The sequence below is a fragment of the Cyrtonyx montezumae genome, unplaced genomic scaffold, assembly GCF_038088225.1.
Source record: "Cyrtonyx montezumae isolate F1298 unplaced genomic scaffold, pur_monq_1.0 scaffold_10, whole genome shotgun sequence".
NCBI classification, from domain to species: domain Eukaryota; kingdom Metazoa; phylum Chordata; class Aves; order Galliformes; family Odontophoridae; genus Cyrtonyx; species Cyrtonyx montezumae.
The window spans coordinates 33213185-33237709 of NW_027071826.1; the positions used below are offsets into that span (position 1 = coordinate 33213185).

At 37.5% G+C, this 24525-nt stretch overlaps 1 protein-coding gene across 2 annotated transcripts; it reads left to right on the top strand.

The window, feature by feature from the left end:
* Window positions 1–2224: 2224 nt before the first annotated feature.
* On the top strand, window positions 2225–23174 carry PLA2G4F (phospholipase A2 group IVF). 2 transcript variants are annotated; one of them, XM_065754773.1, is made up of 20 exons: window positions 2225–2508; window positions 6410–6482; window positions 8183–8319; window positions 9115–9243; window positions 10598–10638; window positions 11100–11142; window positions 12278–12344; window positions 12648–12817; window positions 13077–13190; window positions 13656–13693; window positions 14471–14606; window positions 15283–15419; window positions 16546–16768; window positions 17322–17436; window positions 18003–18140; window positions 19474–19581; window positions 20437–20631; window positions 20943–21109; window positions 21654–21840; window positions 22021–23174. In XM_065754773.1, the coding sequence occupies exons 1-20, from the start codon at window positions 2398–2400 to the stop codon at window positions 22248–22250; spliced, it is 2559 nt and encodes an 852-aa protein (XP_065610845.1). In that variant the 5' UTR covers window positions 2225–2397; the 3' UTR covers window positions 22251–23174. The 2 variants fall into 2 exon arrangements, with proteins under 2 accessions (XP_065610845.1, XP_065610846.1); XM_065754774.1 differs by lacking the exon at window positions 22021–23174 and having other exon boundaries at window positions 20933–21109; window positions 21654–21740.
* The last annotated feature ends 1351 nt before the right edge of the window (window positions 23175–24525 follow it).

Consider the following 24525-nt stretch of genomic DNA (forward strand, 5'->3'; position numbering starts at 1 on the left):
TTGTGCCGTATTTATTTTATTGGTACTTACAGTGTGGCTTGGATTTACTTAACCATGCAGCAGGTTTGTCTGAAGCAATAGATTGTAATAAATATTGTGAAGCAGTGTGTGTATCAGTCATTGTGCACTTAAGCTTTATGGGCTAGTTTTTTTTTTTTGTCTTTGCGTTCTTCTGGAAGTCAGATTTAATGCAGGAGCTCTTAGAAAGCATCACCTCTGCTTTAATGTGCAATTCAGATAAGGCCGTGTCACTTGAGAGCTATTACTGCTTTTCAACTTCTGCTTTGGATTTACAGGTTTATAGTATGCTTGTGATGTTCTCAAAATCCTACTAAAAACACTTTTGTATCCTTTTAATAATGTTTCTTGAAAGTCTTATACGATTAAATACATTTACTAGTGAATACTGAAATCATTGATGTGGTTTTTTTGAGTGGTGATATGCTATTTTAGGGGGAAGGTGATAGAACACTGTGAAGAAATCAGGAAATATTTAGGTTCATGGATTTGCAGTTGCTCGACTTTTTTTAGGTCAGACTGCTATAGTTTGGAAATAGAACAGGAAAAATGAGCATATATATTCTGTAGAAATGGGAGTTATTGGATCTGAGGAGAAATCTTTGTCTCCCTTGCAGGTATTTGAAGTGGGGGGGGTTGAAGGGCGGGGGGTGAAACAACAACATCAAATGAAGGCTGAACAAAGTAAAAACACTGAGAGCATCCTTTGGAATCTTGATAAAAGACTCATTTGCAATATTTATGAACATTTTAAGTGCTATATAATATAGTTAGTAATAGTTCATAGTTGCTGACAGAAAATGAACTGAAATGTAGGTACACATCTGTCTTGACCACTGATACTAATGGGACTAATGATACTACTGATACTAATCCCTGCAGAAATGAAGTTACCATATGAAAGACTGTCTCATTTCATATTTTGTTGTTGTTTTCCTTGTTTTTCTTAGCCTCTGTCCATTCCTATGAAACTATTTGTAGATTAAACTGGTTATCAAGAGTTCTCTGTATTGCTAAAACTGTTCAGAAACGTTTAAAGTATGGATCCGCAACTATGAAACAGTTCTTATGTATATGTTTTAAAATGCTTTTGGATTTTCTTAAGAGAAAATACATATACGTAAGGCTCCTGTACTAAGATTTCATTGGAAGAGGGCAGAGAGCGTCACAAAGAGGCAGGTAATCCTGACTTAAATGCAACTGGGCACTTACAAAACAAAATGAGTTGCCTCGATTTTATAATTGACAGTCATGTGCTATATTATGTAAATAATGCTTATGATTCTGCTTTTTTTAAAGAATTAAAACAGAACAGGCCTTTTAACTTTCAGTGCTCCTTTATTTGCTTTTTGCCTATAAGTCTGAATTCACTGACTAGTACTGACTTGTTTGTACTCCAAATACCAGTGCCTATACTTTATTAATTTTCTTAAGTTCTGATCTAGTGACTGACATTAACAACAGGAAATGATTAATTAGTGGGATCTTGCTAGGGATGTGTCACGTTCTCGTGTTTACCTGTGTTAGTGACGTGCTATACTGCTGGCTTTCATGTCTGATACTACTGTCTAACCATTGAAACTTCTTTTGTCTCCTGCTTTGGTTGACACTAATAAAAGCCTGCAAGTGAGCCAGCTGCCAGCAGCTGTTAAAAACCTCATCACTTCCAGCAAACAGTTACTACTAAGATATTTCTGAAAGCACAATAGATCCAGAATCTAATCCATTGTACAGTGTTTCAATAAACTTTTGAGGAAGAATCAGGACAGTCCTGGGAGGAAAGGAGAGTAAAGGTGAGACTTGTGCGGGCTGCTCACATAGTGAAGAGTTAGATGTGGTGTTGGATTACTGTTCTCTGATGCAATCAAAGGTAGACCAAAGTGTCTCCATTCAGTGCTCTCTGAAACGTCTCTTTCTGAACAGCTCCAGTCAATGATAAATTCAAGGCTTACAAGAATTGGAATTTCTATTTAAAAATATTCTTTGATTGTGGATGGTTTCAAGCTCTTTCCAAATTCAAGTGCAAGTCTTAAATAAGGTCACTGGAACTCTGAAAGAAAATCCAGAATGGAGTTTTGAGGTTGCAGCCTAATCACAGCAATGCTTCTTCCTAGCCCTCTGGGGGGAAGAATTATCTTCCCTGTCCAGCTCTGCTTTGCTGCTCTTTCACCACTATTTAAAAAACCAGTGACGCTTAGAACTGGGCTGTTGGGCAAGTCCAGGCCACACCTCCACTTTTCACGTAGGACCGGGCTTCATTCCAGCTGCAACTTCAGGCCAAGCCTGTAGTGAGCAACTCTTCACAGCCGGACGTCTGGGGATTCTTCTGTGGTTTTTTGGTCAGGTTTACTACTGAGACAACTAGTCATTTTTTTTTCCATGTTCCATGGGGTGCTGCGGGGCTCAGTTCCACCCAGAGTGCTGCCTTTTCTGGCAGCTGTACTTTTCCAAAGGAAGGAGAGAAAGGAGAGTGGATATTATCACTGTCAGGTAAGACAAGTTGTAACGCTGCCTTTAAGACAGCATTTTTTAGTTGATCTGTTTGGCAATGACTTTTTGTTAATGCACCTGTATGAAACAAGTCCTGTAGTGATCAATCAAGTACTTATAACCAGGGGAAAGTTCAGGTTAACTATAATGCTACCTTAAATTCCAAGATTTTACTAAGTATGTGTTCTAAGTGGACAAGTGCAGACATTGATCTCTTGGTTCCTTAGGTTCTGGGATACACGTGATGATTGGGGGGCACTCCAGCATGTCAGGCTTCTCATCAGTAGAAATAAAATAGTGCTTATATGTTCTCTTGTGAAATATAGAAATAAAATAGTGCTTACATGTTCTCTTGTGAAATATCCTTGATTGCCATTCCCTTCCTTTTTATTTTCTTTATCCTACTAGGCTTTATACTTCAAAGTAGACAAGGATTAACAATGACTTAAACCGTCCATTCATAAGGCAGTACAACCACATTAGAGAAGTGGCTACAATGTGTTTGTCATTCAACTGATTTATATTTATCATTCTGTTGTATAAGATGGAGTGCCTAGTAACCTCAATTTTGAGTTGTACTCAGCTGTTCGAGAAGGTGCCTTTGCCCAGATGATCTGATCTATCTTATTACCTTCCTCTCCTGCCGTAATTCTAGAGCTTAAAATTAAGGTGACAGTTGAATGTAATAAGATGGTTTTCTGCTTGTATGCCACTGTGCTCTACTATTACTTCCTTTGTGGTGAAAATGATTGTTGCTGACTTGAGGTGTGTTATTTGTTTAATTATAAAAAAAAAGAGAAGTTGTGTTGGCTGATAATGCTTTTATTTTTTTGACTTGACTATTTAGTAGTCAGTGAGCAACAAGGAGGGAAGTAGATCAGTATTTGGCTTTGGAGAATTCAGTATAATCAAATAATCTCTTTAAGAAATTTTAGAGTTTAGCATGTTTCACACTTCTAAAGACAGCATAAGCAGAAAACAAGCCCAGTGTTTACCTCTGCTGTTGTGGTACAGAGCAGTTTGCACTGCTGGCTATCACCTGACTGGATATAAAACTTATTCTCCAGAAGGCTACAGTTCATAGGAGACCAGACTCCATCCTTAATTAACTGTGAGTGCATACTTCTGGGTAAAGAGAAAAGTGTGAGGGCTGTCTAGGAGAACTAGGAATTCACTTCTTGAGATTAAAAGCAAAGTCGTGGAGACACTGGCTGAAATAAGGATGAAGGAATTGTGGGCAGCGATTTTTACTCGAGAGCAGGAACAAGATGGGAGAAAGGCTCTACTTTGATAAACCTGAGTTTCTTACTGAGCTCCCCTCTTTACCTGCTAGCTGTAAGCACAAAAAATAATTTAGGAGCTGCATTTTCATTTGCTATTGTGAATATTTCTAGTATGCTTATGAGTGAGTCCTCTGCATCCACTGTGAGATGTGGAGAGGATCCCAGCGTGTACATCCCACTATACAAAGGCAGGTATTCTGGGATACATGAGAGAGTACTTGTAGACCCTTTGCTTAAGATAACCCGTTTTACAGTCCCTTGCTGCTGCATTGCCACTTTCAGCTTAGATGAAGAGTACAGACAGTGGTTAAGAGTGAAAATTCAGTCTTGTACCCTCATGTAAGGGTTTCAAGTTTCTTGCTACAGGACTAGTCTCTTGAGTTCTGAGAAAAAGGTGATTTTGAAAAATAATTAAACTGCTAATTAGAAATTTGCTGCTTGCATTTGTCATGTATGTGGGAGCACTGTCATCTACACTGATGTAGATTGAACTCCTACATACAATTCTATAACAACTACATTTCTTACTCCTCTTTTCCCAGATTCATTTGAATTGAGCATATCTAATACTTGTGCTTTGTTGCTCTGTAAGCTCATCTTACAGTATTTTATAGCATTGCTATGCCTTGCCTAAAATGTAATTGTAAAAGGTGAAACAGGAGGTTCTGGCATAGTGACAGCAGAGCTTTGGGAGTGCATGCTGCATTGTATGCCTTTAAGTTACGATTGGAGTAATGGAAATGTATCCTCAGCGATGTAATTGCTGGCTACAAAATACATGGTTGTTAGAGACCTTTGGAAGGGACTTTAGAGCTTGTGACTATGTTGACAGATGGTGTGCAGTAAAACAAGCTGTGTGCTATCTTTGCGGTGTTCTGTGCTTCCTCTGCTGGTAACGCCTGAATTCAAGGTGATAAGCTACATTTGTGAAGGCTGCGTTGGCAGCAGTGTAGTTGTGATCCACGTAGCTTCACCTCTTGGGAGTCAGTTAGAATAACCTATGGAATCTTCTATTTCTTTCTGTAATCCATTCCATAGCTTGAGGTGGCGGAATGGAGGGCAGGCTTTGCCTGAGTCTGCTCTGTGACTGGAAATAAATAAATGTGATTAGGAGAGGCTTAAAAAAAAAAAAAGAAAAAGCATCTGAGGAGCAGAACCTGGGATAAAATTAGAATTGAGGTCCCATCTTACTGCCAGAAAGAAATGGGGGAAGGCAACATCTTGAATGTGTTGATGTTGCGAATGAAAGCTCTCTGATGATAACAGGCAAATAAACTCAAATTATGTTGTTAAGTTTTATTTGGCACTTGACTATGAAGTATCTTAGGCTATGCATGTAACTTTTACCCTTGGTGCTCACAGTGGATGTCACTCAGTACAAACCAGGTTCATTGTACTGTGTATGCAACTGCTTAACAAATGCAGTACAGATCTATTTATTAGATGGAGAATATTCAAGAACAGTCTAACTGCTAAGAGTTCACTGCTTATTTTTATGTCCTAATTAATGTTACCAAAGGCAAAAAATTTTAAATAATATTTCACACTCTGTAGCATTTTCTTGTAAGCAAAGATTCTAATGAATATAGCTGTTAATGAATGCTTAGTGTATCTGAAATTAAACTTTGTGAACTCAAGTTCACCATGTAGAAAAAAATTAAGATGGGACCTAGTGATCACTTGTGAAAAATATTTTAAGAATAGAAAAGATTTCTCTACCTATTGTTATGCTTGGGTTCATGTTATAATTGAGGGAGAGAAGACAATCCCATTCTGTTAATAAATCTTCTGCTTTTGCTTTTGACCAATATCTGCACCAAATACCTTCAAGTCATTTTCTCACATCTTTTCCTACTGGTCCACCCACTTAGACTTCATGATTTTCTAGGATTTAGTCAGGTTTTTATTCTTTCTCATATCTTGTCATTTATGAACTAATACCACCTACCAAAAACAGCTGTATGGATGCTTTCCTGAACAAGGATTATGTTTTGATCAATGATGGTAAAGTAACATACACATTTTAAAGTGCTGATACTAGTGATAATTCAGACTGAATAAGAATTTGAGGTTTGTTCTTTCTTGCTCAAGCAAGAAAGTTTGTTTCTACGAGGAAGTAGTTTTTTATTCCTTATAGTCAACAGCATGTGCTTTCTACATACTCAGGTAATGCTATTAAGATTCTTGCCACGTCTGCAATTACTCAAGCATGCATACGAGTCCTTAGCAAGCCCTCTTAACAAACTACTCAAGTTGTTATTAAAATTACTTGAAGAGCTTCAGTTTCATTTTATCCTTAAGTAGGAATGAGCTAATGAAGTAAATAAAAATTGACCTATAATTAGAGGAAACCCTAGATCCAGGACTTATTTTCTGAAGTCTGTGGGGAGTTACCTTAAGATGTCAGTCATTACCATGCTGAAAGGGTATTGTATTTCCTTCTAGCCTCCTACAGTCTTCCTCCAGGACTCTAAAAATACTTTACATATTCACAAACTGAGTCTTTCAATAGTTTATTTTTGTCTGTCTCTTCTGATCTTTTTCTCTAGATTGTCATTAGTGTGTTTACAGAATATGTATTGTAATTGAGCTGAACCACATCGCTTCTCTCTTTTCAGTGGGAGAAGCACCCTTACTACAACCTAACAGTAAAAGTCCTCAGAGCAAGAAACATCAAGGGTACAGATCTGTGTGAGTATTTAGTAATGGTATTAAGAAAACAGTTTCTTTGTTCAGTAGTAAACAGTAACAATACCAGTGTTACAGATTCTTTTTAACCTATGCACTGTATAGCCTTGGCATCTACACAAAAGATTCTATTGTAAAGTCTAAGCTGTATTCTAAAGGCTGAATTCGAGTCCAACCTACAGATAACACTGTTGCTTTGCAGAACAAAACTAGGAGAGTCCTGGTAATGTTTTGCTTACCTGCTTTTCTTTTAATATGTCCTGTTGTGGTCTACTCAGTACTCTTTGTCTCAGTTCAGCACTCAGGTTATAGGTAATGTTACCCTTTCCACTGCTGAACAGTCTTCCTGCATCTGTAAGAAGCAATTTGCACTTAAATTCTGGCTTCCAAAAATTTTTTTTATTTTCATATTGTTTTGTTTCATGTGGCTATTTTGTTTACATTGTTCTGTCATTCATCTGAATGACACAGTCACCAATATGTTTTGGGATCAATTGGCTGGGAAGCAGCTTGACAGTAAAAGACATCAATCCTGGTGGACACCAAGTTGAACAGGAGTCAGCATTGTGCCTTTGCCACTGTGAGGGTTGATAGCATCCTTACCTATGTTAGGAGGTGCCAGCAGGTCAAGGAGCCTGATCCTTGGTACTGATGAAGCCACCCTGGAGTGTTCTAGACTGTCTGCTATGGAGAGAGATGAGAATACTGAAGACCAATGGAGGGCTGCTAAGACTACTAATGGACTGGAGCATCTCTTCCTTGAGGAAGCCTGAGAGAGCTGTAAGAGAAGGCTCAGGGAGAACTTATTGTATGCCAGTACCTGAGAGTGTTAAGAAGATGGAACAAGACCCTTTTCAGTGGTTCACAGTGACAGGACAAGAGGCAATGGGCATGGGCAAACACAGTGTTCCATCTGAACCCAAAGGAAGACTTTTCGTTCTGCATCAGAGGGTGCCTGAGCACTGGCACAGGTTACGAAGAGAGGCTTTGAAATCTCCATTCGTTAGGGTATTCAATACTTCAGGTTTTTTTGGTCTTCTTATCAAAGTGACCCTGTTTGAGCAGAGGATGGAAAACATGACTCCATAGATCCCTCACAACCTCAGTCTTTCTGTGGTTCTTTGAAAGAATGCAGTTATGTGACTGAAGCTAGAAAATAATGTGGTCTGGTAGTAGTTGTGGAAAGCTCAGAAAAGGGAATAGCCTTAAAGGAGATGTCTTAACTCCTTTTTTGTTATAGCTGCATTGTTCCTTGATACAGTACCACTACTGGATTCTTGGTGCAAAGCAGAACTTTAAAAATTATATGTTATAGTATAATATTACAGTATATTATATGTGAAGTTATGTTTTATGAGGTAAATTCGGGGCAAATTAACAGAAAAAAAGCTTTTAATAGGTCATATTAGACTAGAAGGATTGCAACAGCAAGGAAATGATTTTGCTTTGGTCCTGGTATCAGCATTCCTTTTCTGAAAATAAAATAAAAGCTTTATAATTTGGATGAACCAGGAAGAAAAATATTGACACTTAACAATAAATTTACTGCTGTTTAAAACTGTGAGCTTCTAGACATTTGCACGACATATCCCATGTTAATTCTGCATGTTTTTCTCATGCAGTGCAATCTAAAAAGTGAGCTCATGGGAAAGGGGATGTTTGAGTAACCTAATTTTGATGCATCTCTGAACTCTCTGCTCTAGTGTCAAAGGCAGACTGCTATGTGGAGCTGAAACTGCCTACTGCATCTCCCCATGTCTCCCGAACTCAGGTTGTTGACAACTCTGAGAACCCAGAGTGGAATGAAACGTTCCAGTATCGAATCCACAGTGCTGTCAAGGTAAGGAACGTACTCGGTGGAGCTGTTTGAACTATCTGTAGTTGTGTGTTCGCTTGTTTTAGTGCTTCATTCAAAACCAAGGGATCTTCATTACCCTCAAAAGCAGAGGCAGGTATAAGGTGATGGTCTTCTTCAGTGGTACCAAAAGTTGTAATATCTGTCTGGTGATAACCACCATCTTTTGTAAATAGCAGCTGGAATTTGCCTTAAATGATTTCATGAAAGAAAGGGAAGTTAGGACAATGTTTGAGAAAGCTGGTGGAAATTTCCTGATAACACAACTTAATATTTGAGGATTGGTTCCCCTTTTACTTTGTAGCTGTTGCCTTCTTGTAGCTCTTCTCACCTTATACTGACTGCTGTTTACTCCAAGTTCAAATCACTCTGCCACTTATTTCATTGAGTCAAGTCTTGCAATGAATCCTACAATCAGGAAAAGCAAAACTCAAACTCTCAGTATAGACAGTGCTTCTGCTGTTTGAGCAGGACCTATTGAAGCACTGAACAAAGATTACAGACTGGCAGTACTGATTCTCAAAGTAGACTCTAATGACGGAGGAAACAGTTTTTTAAAACACTCATTTTAACACGACACTGTTGTTCAGAAATAAACGCTACCAAATAGAAACTTTGTGCTTAGTTATTCTGTAAGTCCTGCTGAAAGTGGTGGATTCTCTTCATAGAAGGAAAAGGGCAGGGGTACTGATTAATGAATAAAATATCTATTGCTTACAGCTACTGAAGTTCATGGAAGTGGCTTTCTGTCTTTACTTGAGGCTGTCTGTTTCTGTTTAGAACATCCTGGAATTGACCCTCTATGACAAGGATGTCCTAGTCAGTGATGAGCTCACTTCCATCGTCTTCGATGTAGGAGGCATGAAGCCAGGTCAGCCCCTGCTGCGCACTTTCAAGTTGGACCCAAAGGTTAGTTAGCAGCTCTTCCCTAGTCAGCTCTGAATAGCTGCAGCTCATATTACAGAAGTGAGGCAGTGTGTGTTTATCTGTCTGTTGTAGGAGCTAGAAGGGGGCAATGTATCAATAGATGATGATAGTATTTATGTTCTTTATGTCATTTGAGATGCTTAAAAAATAAACTGGGGGTTCCACAGTCTTTAGGATGCCCAGTTAAACAAACTTGGGGTAACTGCTGTCTTCCAGAAGATGCTGAAAGACCTTTAAAGGTTTTGTCTCTTTCTTAGCAGCTAAAAGGGGCACAAGCTAGGCTCAAAATGAACTGAAATTACAGTCTAATCCTTTTGTGAACTGCAGGCTACCTTATTTATTTGACTGTCATCAGTTTCCAGTTAAGTTTATTGCTTTAAAGGTCATTTCTGCATTTAATAACTTAATAAGTATACACTTTTAATAAGTATACACAATCATGTATACTTCATAATGGTGACATTGGTGCCTGTCTGCTGTTCTCAGTTACTATGGGCTTGTTCATGGCCTTGCAATAAAACAGCTTGTTTCACATAACTAGAATCATGTCACTGGTCTGAACTCTTTTGAGCTTCAAACATGTTCCTGTAGTAGGCCTAGATTACAGGTTTCTTCTGGCTTCAGTGCTGTTGGTACCATCAAAAGTGGACTGGTATATAGTTAGTCAACGTTACAGAATCATGCAGTGATATGGGTTGGAATGTTCCTTAACAGTCATCTAGTTCCAACCTCCTTGCCATTGGCAGATTGTCACAGGCCCTCTGAATGACATGTGATCACAGGGGTCTTGCTTCTTGTTCCTGTTATTTGCTGAACGCTTAAAAGGTAGATCTGATCAGTAATTGTGGATCTGGAAACAGCAACTTCAGTGAAAGAGGATTACTCAAGTTGGCTTCTACTTAGTTATTTTGAAAGCTGATCTTGGTTGATTTATTGCATGCTATGGCAGGGGAGAAGATTTCTGGGTCAGAGTTTATACAAGACAAAAGAAAGGCAGCGATAGCAAAGCTAGGGGTAAAAAATTAAAAATAAATGTGAAGAAACATGAAGCCTTCTGAAAATGGCATTTTCAGAGGCAGAACTGCAGTGGTATTTGAGCAAGATGAGTGATTTTTGATTAGAGAAGTAATGGATATGAGTGCCAACACTCATTTATCTCATGATCACACATCTGTATTTAATATAAGAAATGCCTGGGAGGGGAAGTGTGTTTAAAAGAGCAACAACTGAAAAAAAGGCGTAATTTGTACAAGGTGAAGAACTCAATCTCATGGGAAAATTTGTCTTGAATATATTCAAATTTAAGGGTCACTCATGTCACACTTCTGTTTTAAAGGCTAATGAAGAGCTGGATGTAGAGTTCTATTTGGAGAAATGGTGAGTCTTACTTGAAGAACTAAATTAACCTGTATTCTAGGAGAGGATTGCTTTTTCTATGCAGCATAAGCATAGTTTTGCTATTATATTAAGGGTAATGCATAGTGCTTCTCTGTGCTGCTTAAGTTGATCACTGGTGGCTGACAGAAGATGTCCTTAACCTAGAATTTGTGGGAACTGAAGAGGAAATAATAATTGTCTTTATGGAAATAACAGTGCTACAAAGGAAGGTACTTCAACAAATATATATATATTTCATGAACTAATTCAGTTAGAAGTGAAAAGTTTGCATTCTTATAGTATACGGGTGTTTATATTGCAAGGTTAGATGAGTGGCATTTTCTCAGCTTATTTTTAGATTTTCGAATAACCTGCATATAGTGGCAGACAGGAAATTTGGAAGGTAGGATAATGCAAACTAAAACCAAAACTTATTTGCTTTAAATCTCTTCCTTTTGTAGTTCAGATGCTCCTACAGAGGTATTGACCAATGGAGTACTTGTGGTGAGTACACTGAAGTTATAATGTAGTGAGACACATACCTGATGGTAGGTATTTAGCAGTAAGGGGACTCAAATTGTTGAAAATTCAAATGGCTCATATCCTTTCCTGCACTTCCCTCTGATTTTGAGTTTCATGTGTCAATTTCTGAAACTTTAAGTCGACTCATAGGGTTGTTGTGTTTTGTTTTCCAGTGAGACTGTTTAAAAGACATAGTGTTTTTGGAAGACTGGTGAATCTTGTGGATGGTCCTGAGTTTTCTAGCCTAGATGCCGGCTGGGTATATTCTTCCTCCTAAACATTTCTAGGTTTTTTTTCAGTGCTATTTTTAAATAGGTGATAACCCTTTCGATATTTTTCCATTCTCTTGGGGGAGACAGGCTAAAATAATTGGTGTAGTATACATTAAAAATAACTCTTTTCCCCTAAGGAAAGAGACTCAATGACTTTTTTCAATAAGGAAAAAAGGAGTGAAAACTTCGGTCATTCTTAAAATAAAGAGTTTTAATATTTTTCAGGAAAAAAATTGCTGATTTGTAGTAGTGCGGTTCTTAGCAACCCTTCACAGTAGAGAGCCCCTTGTATTCGTACTTACCTCAGCAAATCAGTCCTATGTTCAAGCTGTGGAGGAATTTCCTATCTTTGTGAGCAGTTATGACTGACTAGATGTCTCACTGGCAGTTCTAGCAGGGAAGCTAATAACTGATTGGTGCAAGAGACCAAGTTTCTTGAGGCTGTGAATCATCTAGTACAGAAAATCATGGTTAATTCATGAAGTAATTTCTAGGGTCTGAACAGATTCTGAGTAGGTACTCACATGTGCATTTAAAAAAAAGGAGAACAAAAAGGTGATCATGTAAACATGAAGTGCAGGTTGCAAAAAAACAATTGAAAACAAAACACTGATGATTTAAAAACAACTGGAGTAGTATGAATGCTTTTGATTCTGGAATGATAAGAATAATCTGTTCCTGTTGAAACTGTACTTGCTCTTTATTTGTAGAATTAATGTATTCCCTTATGTCTATTTTCATAGATTGCACTTGTGAACCTGATTCCTACTATAGTAGGTGGGTTAAGCTTCAACTACAAAGTGAGCTCAGACCTTGTAACCAGAGCTGGTTTCTTCTTTTCATAGGTTCGTCCTTGTTTGTCGCTCCAAGGCACCCTCAACAAAGAGGGAAAAACAAAAGAGAAACAGCAAGGTACGATTGCCTGTAGGGTTTAAGGAAGATCTTTTCAGCACATTTATTCCCTGGGAAAGAGAGGGATGCTTAATACTGACTATACAGTGCTTTCTTACTGACTACAAAATTGACTTTAACTTAGCTTTTAATTTTAATACTAAATTGAGTAATATTGGGTCACTTTCTTCATTGGGTGCCCAATGTGAGAAACTTGAATCTTTGCTTGTTTTCCTAGTTTCAACTGTGTTTAATAGAAGTATCTACTTTGCAACATTTAAGTAAATGGATTCTGCAGTCTAAACTTCTTATATTAATACACAGGTAGCTTTGAAGTCAAGCTGTCTGTCCCAGGGGCATATCAGCAGCAGTTATGTATTCCCTGGAGTCTGGACAATGAGGAGGAAAATGGAACCTCCTTTGTCTTTCATGTGGACAAAGAAATGCTTCCAGAACTGCAAGTGGAACTGGAACAAACTGTATCTATCCTACAGGTAAGTGGCTGTGCTGACTGCTACAAAGCTTATACATGCTTTTAAGTAAATTCACCCTGAAACCAGCATTTCCAGTTCATGAAAAAGCCTTTAAGCATAGATTTAGTATCCTCAGTTTGGTCATGAGAAGGCCAGAGACCTTCAGGTGTCAAGGAATGTCAGTTTTGGATATACTGTTCAGGTATGCGCAGATGTCAAAAGCAGTCATATCATTGACAATTTTTCTGAAGAGCTCAAATAGCATTTTGTTTTTTATTAGGATGGAATGAACCCTGATGTTGAAAAGCATTCTACAGTTCTGGGACAAGGGACTGTACCAATTAATTCCCTTCCTATTGGAAAGAAAGTTGACAGAGTTGTTTCCCTGGGAGAGGTAAAGTAAACAAATTTTATGTTTTGTAGCATACTTCAGGTGTTGTCTGTCTCCTGTATGCATTTTGGAAGTTAATTGAACATGATTCTTAGGAGTGCTGTTTTCTCGTAGCTCAAAAATGAAATATTGAGCTCAGTGAAGCTCTTTTAAAAATATTTTCGTGATGGACTTTGTTTTTGCGAGACACAACAAAAATGACTTTTCACGACTCCTTATCACAGGAGGAGAAAAGCAAGAGGCTTGCAGAAGAAATAAATATGCTCAGATAGCAGACGTGTTTGCTTGCTGTAGGAGACTACTGTAAATGTCTGAAATAGACTGAAGATAAAAATGTTCCGCAGGTGTGGTTCTGTGGGTGAGAGTGCTGTTCCTGATAGTATCTGGTGTCAGTATTGATGTAAGAACTTCTAGTTAGTAGTACTGCCTATGAAGTTATCAATTGCAGGATTTGTTCTGTTTTTACAGGGGGAAAATTTGGATATAAATTTGAAAGCTGAAGAGAGGTGAGTGGGAACTTCAGTGATCTCTAAAATGAGGAAAGAACTTTATTCTCATAGTGAAGGACTGTGCCTGCTCCTCTGTGAAGTGCCACGGTGTCAGAGCATCTCTCGAGACATATTAAAGAAAAAGTCTTGATTGTTTTTTCTTTTGACATCCGTGATTTTTCTTTTTGAAGGTATTTTCTAGTAGGTTTGTTGAAATCCTGCTGAAATTGGGGTGAAATCTTGTTTTCTTACAATTTAAACATAAAACATCAGCTAAATATTAAATAAATTTGATAGCTGCAGATAATTCCTAGAATGTGTTGCTGTACTGACAAATAAGAGAGGAATGCTCAGAGTGTGAGGAGTTTGGATGGGTGAAGGGTGTCCAGAATTTGTTCTAAAATTGCTCTATTTCTTCCTTCATGTCAATGCAGTGATCTCAATTGTTCCTTATGTGATCTTCCTTCAACCACTGAGAATTTCTTTTCTTTCTTTGAAATTCTCAAAGCTTAGCCTGAGTGATTGCTTGACACAAATTTTGTAATTGGACATTAAGGGAGAAATATGACATATGTTTCATTTTTAGTTCTGAATAATGTTGTGTTAAAATAGATAGTCTGGTGTATTCTGGACAACATTTTGAGTGATAGTTATCTAGCAGTTTGATCCAGTAATCCAGGTGACCACCAAAACTGTACTTTCAGAAATCACTTTTCCTTGGAAATAACAAATCTTTGAAGACTGTGGTGTTGTGTTTTTTTTATTTTTATTTTTAATTTTTAATTTCTATTTCAGCACTTGGGATCTAGATATACGATTGGGTTTTGACCTCTGTCAAGAGGAGAGAGAATTTGTGGACAAAAGGAAGAAAAGAGTTTCTGAAGCACTGAAGAAGGCTCTTAACTTAAAGCAATCCCCTCAGAGAGATGAGGTATTGAGCACAGTGATAAAAATCCTTTGTGCTTGACTGGTAGTAAGGAATGTGTAGGACTGTATGCCTGTAATCAACAGAGCTTACACTTACCATGGGAGATCCTTGCAGCATTTCAGTTCTGAAGTCTCAAGTAGTGTATTTCTAAAATTCTGATGGATGTGTGTGGTTTTGGAAAGCAAAAATTTGAAATTTCAGAACGTGTGTACTTCCTGTAGCGGAGTTGTTGTGTCTTGGGCTTTGAGCTCTGGATTGTCATGGAAAAGTCAATTTCAGAATGGTTTAATTGAATCGTGGCATGCTGAAGCAGCTTCTAAATTGATGATTATTTGCTGACAGTGCTGTTTCTAGATAACCTGATGCATTGTCATGTGAACTTTAGGTGCTCTTATAAAGGGTAATTTTTTTTTAATTCTAATATGTATAATCCATGGCACGCAAGTAAATGTGTGGTAAATATACGTAAAAATTTCAGTAAGTCACTCTTGCTGGAATTACTGCTGTTATTATAATAAGCAATGTATTTCAATTACAAAGTAGAGCATGTGCTTATTGAAATCAATCGTGAACTTAATGTAAGCAGATTTTTTTTTGTATGCAGGATTATTTATGTTTAACTGTTGATTTACTTATAATTCAAAAGTCTGTGATTGACTCCTGAATTTGCTGGCTGCAGGTTCCAGTTGTAGCAGTACTGGGATCTGGAGGTGGGATGAGAGCACTGACATCGTTCTACGGCAGCCTAGCTGGCCTTCAGCAGCTGGGCCTTCTGGATGTTGCAATGTATCTGAGTGGGATTTCTGGCTCCACTTGGTAAGTTGTGTGCGATGCTGAGTCCAGAAACTTTGTTGAGTATGTTAGTGTTTAGTCCAGAATGTAGTTTTTGCCATCTGTAGACAGTGAAGAGATGGATATTTCATCAGATCTCACCTGTGAGTTTTGATATCAATCCTAAAGACATATCCATTATCACTTCTGACCTATATGGCTACGGGCTATATACTTATAAATCTACTGCTTTTGCAAACATGGCAATTGAATATTTGAACTTATCTGAATAAAACTGCAGTGTATTCTCTCAGAAGTGTAATTCAAAAGATTACCTTGTTTGCTTGCTGTTGCCAGAAAGATAATAAAGATGACGCAAGTCTGAAAAAACATCTGTGCAGACCTCTAGGTTGCTACCTTCCAAAATGCCATATGCAGCTGAGTGGGGGAATGGTGCTGGCTTTAGTAGTCTGGAACATTGTGCTGAGATATCAAATGTGGTTAGAATGTTTCAGTAGTTCTGTTCTTAGAGTATTTAGTGAAATCATCGTTCACATCCAATACATTGTTTTCATGAAATGATTTCAGTGAGGAGTTGTGCAGCCTGACAGTATAATCCCCCTTCCAGCACTTTGTGCAACCTGACAATAAAATGTTTTCTTCTAGAGCTTTGTGTGTTAGCTTTGATTTATATGGTATTCTTGTACTAACCTTGTGATCTGATCTGCCCTTTTGAGTCAAAGCCAGTGAAATTAGTTATCTACTAACCAAGCATGTGAACTAGCTTCTCATTTTAATGAGACTTATGTTCTGATAAAGGTTATGGCCTCCATTGCTGTGTATGATAGCAGTCTTGCTGTCTGCAAGTTGCTCAGGGTTGTTATGGACTAGAGTTAACTCAGGTTTATGAATTAACATATAGACTAACATCTGATGTTCACAACGTCTATGAAAGGTAGGTTAGCAATTAGGGTGAAACTGCCAGGTCTCAGGGTTTTCAGCATGTTTTAATGTGTGAAGATCCATTATTTCTGTCTCTTGATGATCTTTTAGCTAGACTTCTCAAGCTAAGGAGTAAGTTTTACTCACAGGGGTAATAATGTCTAGCTAAAATTCACTGTTTACATAAAGGCTATTTTTACCAGTGATGTTTACAGTAAGCATTTTTCAGGTGTTTATCAACATTGTATCAAGACCCTGACTGGTCACAGAAGGACCTTCAAGATGCAATTAACAGAGCTCAGAGGACTGTTTCCAGCAGCAAAGGAGGGGCATTTTCCCCAGAACGACTGAAATACTATTTCCAGGAGTTGAATGCAATGGAGAGTAGTGGACGGAAGGCTTCCTTCACAGACTTGTGGGGCCTTATTGTGGAATATTTCTTACAACAGAAGGTAAAAGTTAGTTTGGATGTGCACTACTGTTTGTCTTCTAGATGGTGCCTTAGCTGATATGTATGTTGAGTATCAAGAAATTAGTTACTCTGTCTTTGTGGGCTGATCCGGAATAGGCAGTATTGTAGAATAAATGAGGTGTTCTTGCTTCTGTCTGCCTCAGTTTTTCCAGCACTTTTCTTGGTAAATAATTTTGTAGCTTTATATATTAGCGCTATATAAAAATTTAGGTTACTTGGAATAACTTGATAATTAATAGCTTCTGTATTGGTCAGGTTAAAATGAGACATTAAAAAAATGTTGGTGATGGTCTTGCAAAGCTGTTTTACTATGCGATATTTATAATACTAATTGAAATCAGAGGGGTCACAAGCTTGTTAATAACACCTGATGTTCTAAATATTATGTGAAAGCCTAACCATGTACATAGACAGAGGGAGGTAAGGGGACTTTGAATTAGCATTGCAAGATGCTAAGAAATAGCTTCAAAATTTTCAAGTATGAGGACAAAATTGATCTTACTTGGTGTTTCTTTTTCCTTGCTTGTAACCAGGAAGATCCATCAAAGCTGTCTGATCAGCAAGAAGCAGTGAAATGGGCCCAGAACCCTTATCCTATCTATGCAGCAGTCAATGTGAGACCTAATATTAGCAGTGGTGACTTTGCAGGTATGAACACAGCAGCTTTATTTTGGCTTGCTAAAGTCTATAAATTCAGTTCACCTGTGCAGCTCCAGTCCTAGTCACTTGTAACTCTTAACTGCTTGCTGCCTCATATTTGTAGAGGTAATGAGACAGGGACGTCAGTGCTTGTGTCCATCTGTGTACTGCTATTGTTCTTTTCTCTTTCCGCTGTTCTTCTTTTGTTCTGAAGAGAGATGCATATATGTGAAGAAGAATTTTAAAGCAGAACTTGAAGGACAATGAATTTCACTTGTAAATATTTGTGGAATGCTTTCAAACCTCTTTTTTTTTTTTTTAATCCCAAAAGCCAGGAGAAAAGGAGGTTGTATTGAGTCAATGAAAGCCTGGATGAGAGTTTATATTAATTGTATTTATCTAAAATGGAGGTTCCATGAAAACAGTGACAGGGAAATTCACAGTGATAGTAAAATAAGTGGAGGGAGGCTCCCTTCTGCCCCCCCACCTTGTGTGAACATTAATCTCATGAGTGTTTACATGTATGCTTACTCTGAGGTGAGGAAGTCCACACTGATCTGTTGGCTCTTTCTTAGAATGGTGTGAGTTTACTCCGTATGAAGTTGGGTTTCGCAAGTATGGGGCTTTTGTCCGAACAGAAGACTTTGACAGTGAGTTCTTCATGGGAAGGCTCATCCAGAAACATCCAGAGCCTAGAATTTGTTTTCTACAAGGTATGAACTTACAGTAGTGGATAAAACAGCTTTTAGGACTCAACTTTTAAGCCTATGCCTTTTGATCTCTTCCCAGAGAGCATGAAGAGGGAAAAAAGTCAAATTATTTTCCACAGGTTTAGACATTGTTTTATAGGAATATATGACTACAATACTGTGTGTGTGAAAAGATTGTTTAAAAAATAAACAAACAGTAGCTCTTAGCAGTATTGCAGTGAATGAGACTAAAATAATTCAGAGATTGAGGGATTGTATTTTTGCTGTTACTGTTTGTCAGAGATTTAAAATTCAGCGCAGCTGATAGCGTCCCGTTGCTTTTAAATACAGGCATACTTATAGGAGCTAATGTTTTCTGCTGTGACGTGCTACTTCATTGCATCCACATCTTTTCTATTCCTTAGCTATGAAATTTCTTTTTTTAATGGGTGATATGTGTTTGACAAAAAATCGTTTGCTTTCTGTTGACTTTATATTCTGTATTGTTAAGAATGTCTAAGATTGCTTGGGTAGAATACTTTTCAGAACCTGAACAGGATAAAGTATTTGGATTGTTTGTTTAATATTTGGAGATAAACTGAGAGCAAATGTTGCTAAACAGGATGTATGTGGTAAGTAGAGATGCTTTCCCTCAATTAAAATGAAATTTTTGTGGGAATAAATAACTGTAGATGAAAATTGAGGGCAGGGTGGGGATGGTCACGGGAGACTACTGCTTTTCTCAAAATTAAAGGGAGTTATCCTGTGCTTCTGAATGTCTTCATGTTATTGTCCAAGGCTGCCCTTGGAAAAGTACTCAAGGTTTCTTGGCACTTATTACATACTTGCCTGTGAGTGTTTTGATGCTAGACATTAGAGTCTTCCTAAAACTAGTGCCTTGACATGCTTGAGTAATGAATTAGTTCAATCACTATGTGCCCCTTATAAGTTCAATGCACTAAGGAGACAAGGCAAAATCTGATTAGCTGCCACAAATGCTGCTGTTAGTGAATGTGATTCTGCAGGGTCTTGGTGTTAGGTTGAACTCTCCAACTTCCGTTCATTCTTTACATGATCGTAGATGTCCTTACAGGCTTTGCATTGAATGACTGTATCCTGTTTGGAGTGTCCTAATTGAACATGTATATAGCCAGGCAGTAACAATCTATATACAAATATATTATTTTATTGGAATCGCAGTCAGGAACATGCAGATGGTAAATTTATACTGTTTTTTTCTAATTTGGGGACAAAAAACAAACAAACAACAAAACAACCAAGCAGCTGAGTTATAAGACTATTGGATGCACCAGAAAAAGCCTTCTAATTAGTGAAGTATTATTCATTTCCCCTGCAGGTATGTGGGGTAGTGCCTTTGCTGCAAGCTTAGATGATATCTGCTTGAAAGTGGTTGGTATAGGACTGAGCTTTCTAGATCCATTCAAAGATGTTATCAAAGTTATAGGTAAGAACACTCTTCAAAATTGTTGGATTTTTCTAAACATTCCTAGTTTTGGAGTGACTGTAAAAACAATGTGACTCAAAAATATACTATGTGTTGTTTTGAAGACTAGCATTTCCTTTTCTCCTGTGTATTAATCCATATTATCACATGTGGCAAGTAATGGTAGTTTTGTTTGCATTCTATTTTTCTTCCTTTTTTATTTTAAAGTTTTTTTTTAACCTGACCTTTGTCTAGTTCTGAGAGATGTCCTTATATGTTTTGCAGTTAAGGGGGGGGTCTTAATCCTGGGAAAAGAAGGACAGAATCTATACAGCCACACTGGATTTTCAGTTCTTAGCTTAATTTATGTATATTTTTTTACTAACATTGGATAAGCTGGTTGTACATTTGTGTTCTCCATTTGTACAATACCTCTTTAGTAGTAAAAAGGAAATTTATTAAAAGCTGAGAAATGTTCAAGTGTTTTGTTTTTTTATAACTTCATAGTGAATAGTGTGAGGAGAGTTTTTTTCCTCTTTGCATCCCTTCTTCTTTTGCTGCTGTAACTATAAATGCTACTGAATTGATAACTGCTGTTGTCTTATGAGATAGAAGTAGTTGCCACTTGCTAACAAGAGTTTTTGTGTGGCGTGGATTTGAAATTAATACGGACAATGATTTGTGTAATTCTCTTTAAATATGGTGAGTAAATATTCAACTTTAGAAAATAGAGCTGATTTAAATTTATTTAAAAAGTATTGTAATTAATTCAGCCTTAGGATGACTGGTTAAACTTGGTAGAAAAGAAGTCTGATTGAAATGATGGAGCTGCATGAGTGTTTGCTACGTATTCTGTACCTTTTGTGGCTTCTGTAGATGACTGCAGAAGGTTTCATTTCCGAGATCCAACACGACTGAAGACTCGCTTGATTGTACCTGGAGGCCCCCTGCTGCAAATCTTCCAAGATTTCTTCAAGTCCCGGGTCACATGTGGAGAGACCTTCAACTTCATGCAGGGATTATATCTTCATAAAGATTATGTTAAAGTCAAGGAATTTGTGGTTTGGAGAGGTAAATGAACTTGTATGTGTCTGGGATATAAAATTGTGTTAATATTCTATAACAGGCAATTTTCTAGAATGTAGGAAAGATTGACTTTGTTCCACTGAAGTCAACCTATTTACTCCTTCTGTCAAACAGAAGTTTGATCCACTGTGAACATTCTGTCATATGAGGGAGGTTCATTGTCAGATTTTTATGAGCCAGTCACATTACATGTTATGTCGTCTTTTCTTTGAGCTCTAGGATGATCTGTGTTTTTTGTAGTCAGTGGTGTGTAACAAAGCATTATAGTTACTTGTGTTACTTGGAGTGTCTTCTAGGCACTCATCTGGATGCGTTTCCCAACCAGCTGAGCCCCATGGAAGAGAACTTATATTTAGTGGATGGTGGCTTTTCCATCAACTCTCCTTTTCCGCTGGTACTTCAGCCAGAGAGGGATGTGGATGTTATTTTGTCTTTCAATTTTTCCTGGGAAGCTCCATTTGAGGTAGGAGACATAGTATTATTACAGGAAGAGAAGTGTGCAGAATCATGTTCATGATGACAGCAGATCAGTTGATGCTGAATGCAAACACTACTGAAAGGCAGAATTAAAATAAACCTTCACCACAATAAAATGCTGTTGTACAATGCTTTTTGCACTCAATATCATGAGGAGATTGGAAAAGACAACTGTGTGATTTGATTCAGAAGTGTTTGCTTAGTTCTTAAGATCTTTGTTGCAGTTGGTGACTGACTTCATGCAGGTGAGTTTTCCTGCACATACAGGTGTTTATTTTTAGAGGCTGAGAAGTTATGTATACATAGAGTAGTAAAATGTAAAAAAGAGTTTCAGCTCCGAACTGTTGATATTTGGTAACACTTCAGTTCTATTTTTCTATATCACCAGCTGGAGAAATTGCTTTGTGCAATCTGGAAGATGGATTTCTGTCACTAATTTTGTTAAAGAGTCTCTGCCTTTGAGAATTGTAGTTACAGTCATAGAAGCTGTCTGGTATTCTATCAGAATGACTCTTGTTCTTTGATAACAGGTTTTAGAGCTGACTCAACAATATTGTGAGGAGCGGGAAATACCTTTTCCAAAAATCAGAGTGAGCGAGGAAGATGAGAAGAAGCCCAAAGAGTGTTATGTGTTTGTGGATGATAATAATCCAAAAGCTCCTATTGTAATCCACTTCCCATTGGTGAATGACACCTTCCAAAAATACAAAGCTCCAGGTAAGGAGCTTTGCCTTCAGCTTCCAAGCACTTTGGATCATAAAGAAGCTGAAAGCACTGAGGAAAAAAGTGTTTCTTTAAGGAAATAATTGCAGTTTAACTGAGCAATCAACTGTGATATCCTCCTCATATAAAAACACAATCCTATTACAACTGACATATTGTTTTTTCTTGCTGCAGGAGTTAAACGTGAGTCAGAAGATGAAAAATCCTTCGGTGACTTTGTCATTGAGACAAAAGATTCTCCTTATCGTACACTAAATTTCACCTTTGAGCCATATGATTTCAGCAGGTTAGTGGAAGTGAATCGCTACAACGTTCTTAACAGTAGTGACACCCTCTTCAAAACCCTGAACTTGGCCCTGCACAGGAGAAAGCTGAAGAACGTCATCCATACAGCCCACACATGAACAACTTCCATAACTGAGAATAAAGACAGGCTGCGGTGTTCAAACTGGAAACTGCCCTTCTGAGAAGGGAGTAGTGAATGTGACATTGAAATTTCACTCAAGGTATCATGCTCTCAGAAAAACCCAAGAGATAATGATGTTGTACAGAGCAATAGAGCATGTTGCTATGTTAAACAGGAAACAGAGGTATGTTTGTGTGGTGAAAAGCCAAGTTACCTAGCTCAGTTCCTCATCTAACAGTCTCTCATGACTAGAGAGACACAAATAGTGCAAGCATCTGGAGATAATCTTCAAAACCTCACTGGTTTGAGGATGAAGAACTTTCTGTAAAAGACGTATGAGGAAACATAGATTTCTTCCATAGGTTTCTTGCTTTTTGAACCTTCATGGAGTGTAATCATGTATGTCATCAGGCCTTGAAATCCACTCACTGTAACCATGCACTGAGAAAATGTCCTTTCGCTTTCAACTTGCTGCTGACTGATGCCTATGTATTTGAAAACATAGTAAGGGAGGCTCCTAGGAAGTCTGAATTAGGCTTTGTTTTTTTTTCTTTACACTTAGATACTTGTGCTTTAAATTCAGATAGACCTTTGTTCAGGGAATTAATTTGTGTGTTTTCATGTTACAGAAACTTTGACGGTCAAGGTAGGAATGCTTTATAAATGTTAATAAATGTAATAACATCAGGTGCTGCTATACTGAAGGGTGGAATTGGCCTCCCTTTGCATAAAGTATATCATTTGTAAATACCTATTACAAAAGGCTGATGTTTACTTTTTTGGCTTTTATATTGAGCTGTATGTACTGATTTTGTATATGAAAACTGAATACAAGAATTTTTCTTTTTCTGAAATGATGTAAAGGCTTGTGAACAGATAATGGTTCTTGATTTTGTGTTTCTCTTTAAATAAATTTTAACTTTGATAAGATGCTTTTCACAATTATTAGTACTTAATATATATAATTCTTGTAAAGAGCAAGTGGAATGGAAACATTTGCACAGTTTCTTTTATTACTTCTCTATAACTTATGAAGTCGGAAAGTACCAGTCTATTTCTGGCTGGTGTTGCTCAGTAGTCATCTCTTCATTATAAAACTTCTCTTTAAGGAAGTGTGACTCAAACCCTTTTAAAAAAGGTCTTAACTTTTAGACATATTCTGAGCACTGACTTCATTTGAGCGGTTAAACTTGATTGATATCTGGAAGGAATGTCCTTACTACTTGCCTTCCTTAAGTTGAAAGAAAAGAAACAACAGTTGAAATTGCTCTTTTTTTTGTTGTTGTTATTAGTGCTTTCTAGGATTTGGACATCTTCAATATGCATTTGGTGATGTTTTATTTATATTTTCATGCTGGATTTTCACGTGTTTTTATCTCTGCTGCTTTTCAACCTGCTGTTGTGCCTTTGAATTTGTAGTGGGATTGGACTTTCCTTTGTTTCTCCTGAGCTAGTTTTTCTTCTGATGTGAATCTGAATTCATGGTTTGATTACTTGCACTTTGTTTTTGAGGTTCTATCCTAATAGGAGAGGATTTGATGCTGTGAGGGTGTGAGTATTTATGTAGCAGGATATAGGTGGGAAGATGGAATATTACTTGTAAAACTGGATCTACTCATTCTTGTTGGGCATGTACAAAGGAGCTTTTTAAGATACAGCTTCTTGGTAAGTTCTGCTGCAGTAGCAGTGCTTCTCATTGTAGAAAGATATGAGGCCTTAACAGTGCATTTTAATTTGCTACCCTGATGTGTAAGTAGCCACATTCTTTGCAACTCTGTGTTACAGTAGAACTGTCCACAGACAAGTCAGTGTACTTGCTACACTGTACGTATTCTTCAATCTTAAAGATGTTGAAAACTCACTTCCACTGAGAAATTGGAGGTGACAGAATTGGAAAAGTGAAGAATCACTGGAAGTTGTGCTGGTGAATTGAACCGACACACTCTTGGATTGCAATCACCTCATTTTGTTGTTGCCACAGCAAAATTTCTCCAAAATTTTTTTTTTTAGAGCTGGTTTAGAAGTTTCTAGGTTTTAATTTGAACTAAGTGAATTAACATAGTACTTATATCTGAATATCTTTGCCCCAGTATTTTGTAATTCATGATTGTATTGCTAACCTTACTTCCTGTCCTAAGGAATGTGACCACTCATAGCCCTGTGCTGCTTCAATCTTAGCCTGAAGATGCAATTAAAGCACTGGGGCAGATTAGTGAACTTGAAAATGTCTATTTACCTATTCCAGTATTTATATGGATTATATCCAGAATCTT

Coding starts and splice junctions, on each gene's coding strand:
- PLA2G4F (XM_065754773.1), top strand. CDS start 2,398: ATGTTCCATGGGGTGCTGCGGGGCTCAGTTCCACCCAGAGTGCTGCCT. Junction 13,191..13,655: donor GAGTTGTTTCCCTGGGAGAG/GTAAAGTAAACA, acceptor CTGTTTTTACAG/GGGGAAAATTTGGATATAAA. Junction 14,607..15,282: donor AATCCCCTCAGAGAGATGAG/GTATTGAGCACA, acceptor TGCTGGCTGCAG/GTTCCAGTTGTAGCAGTACT.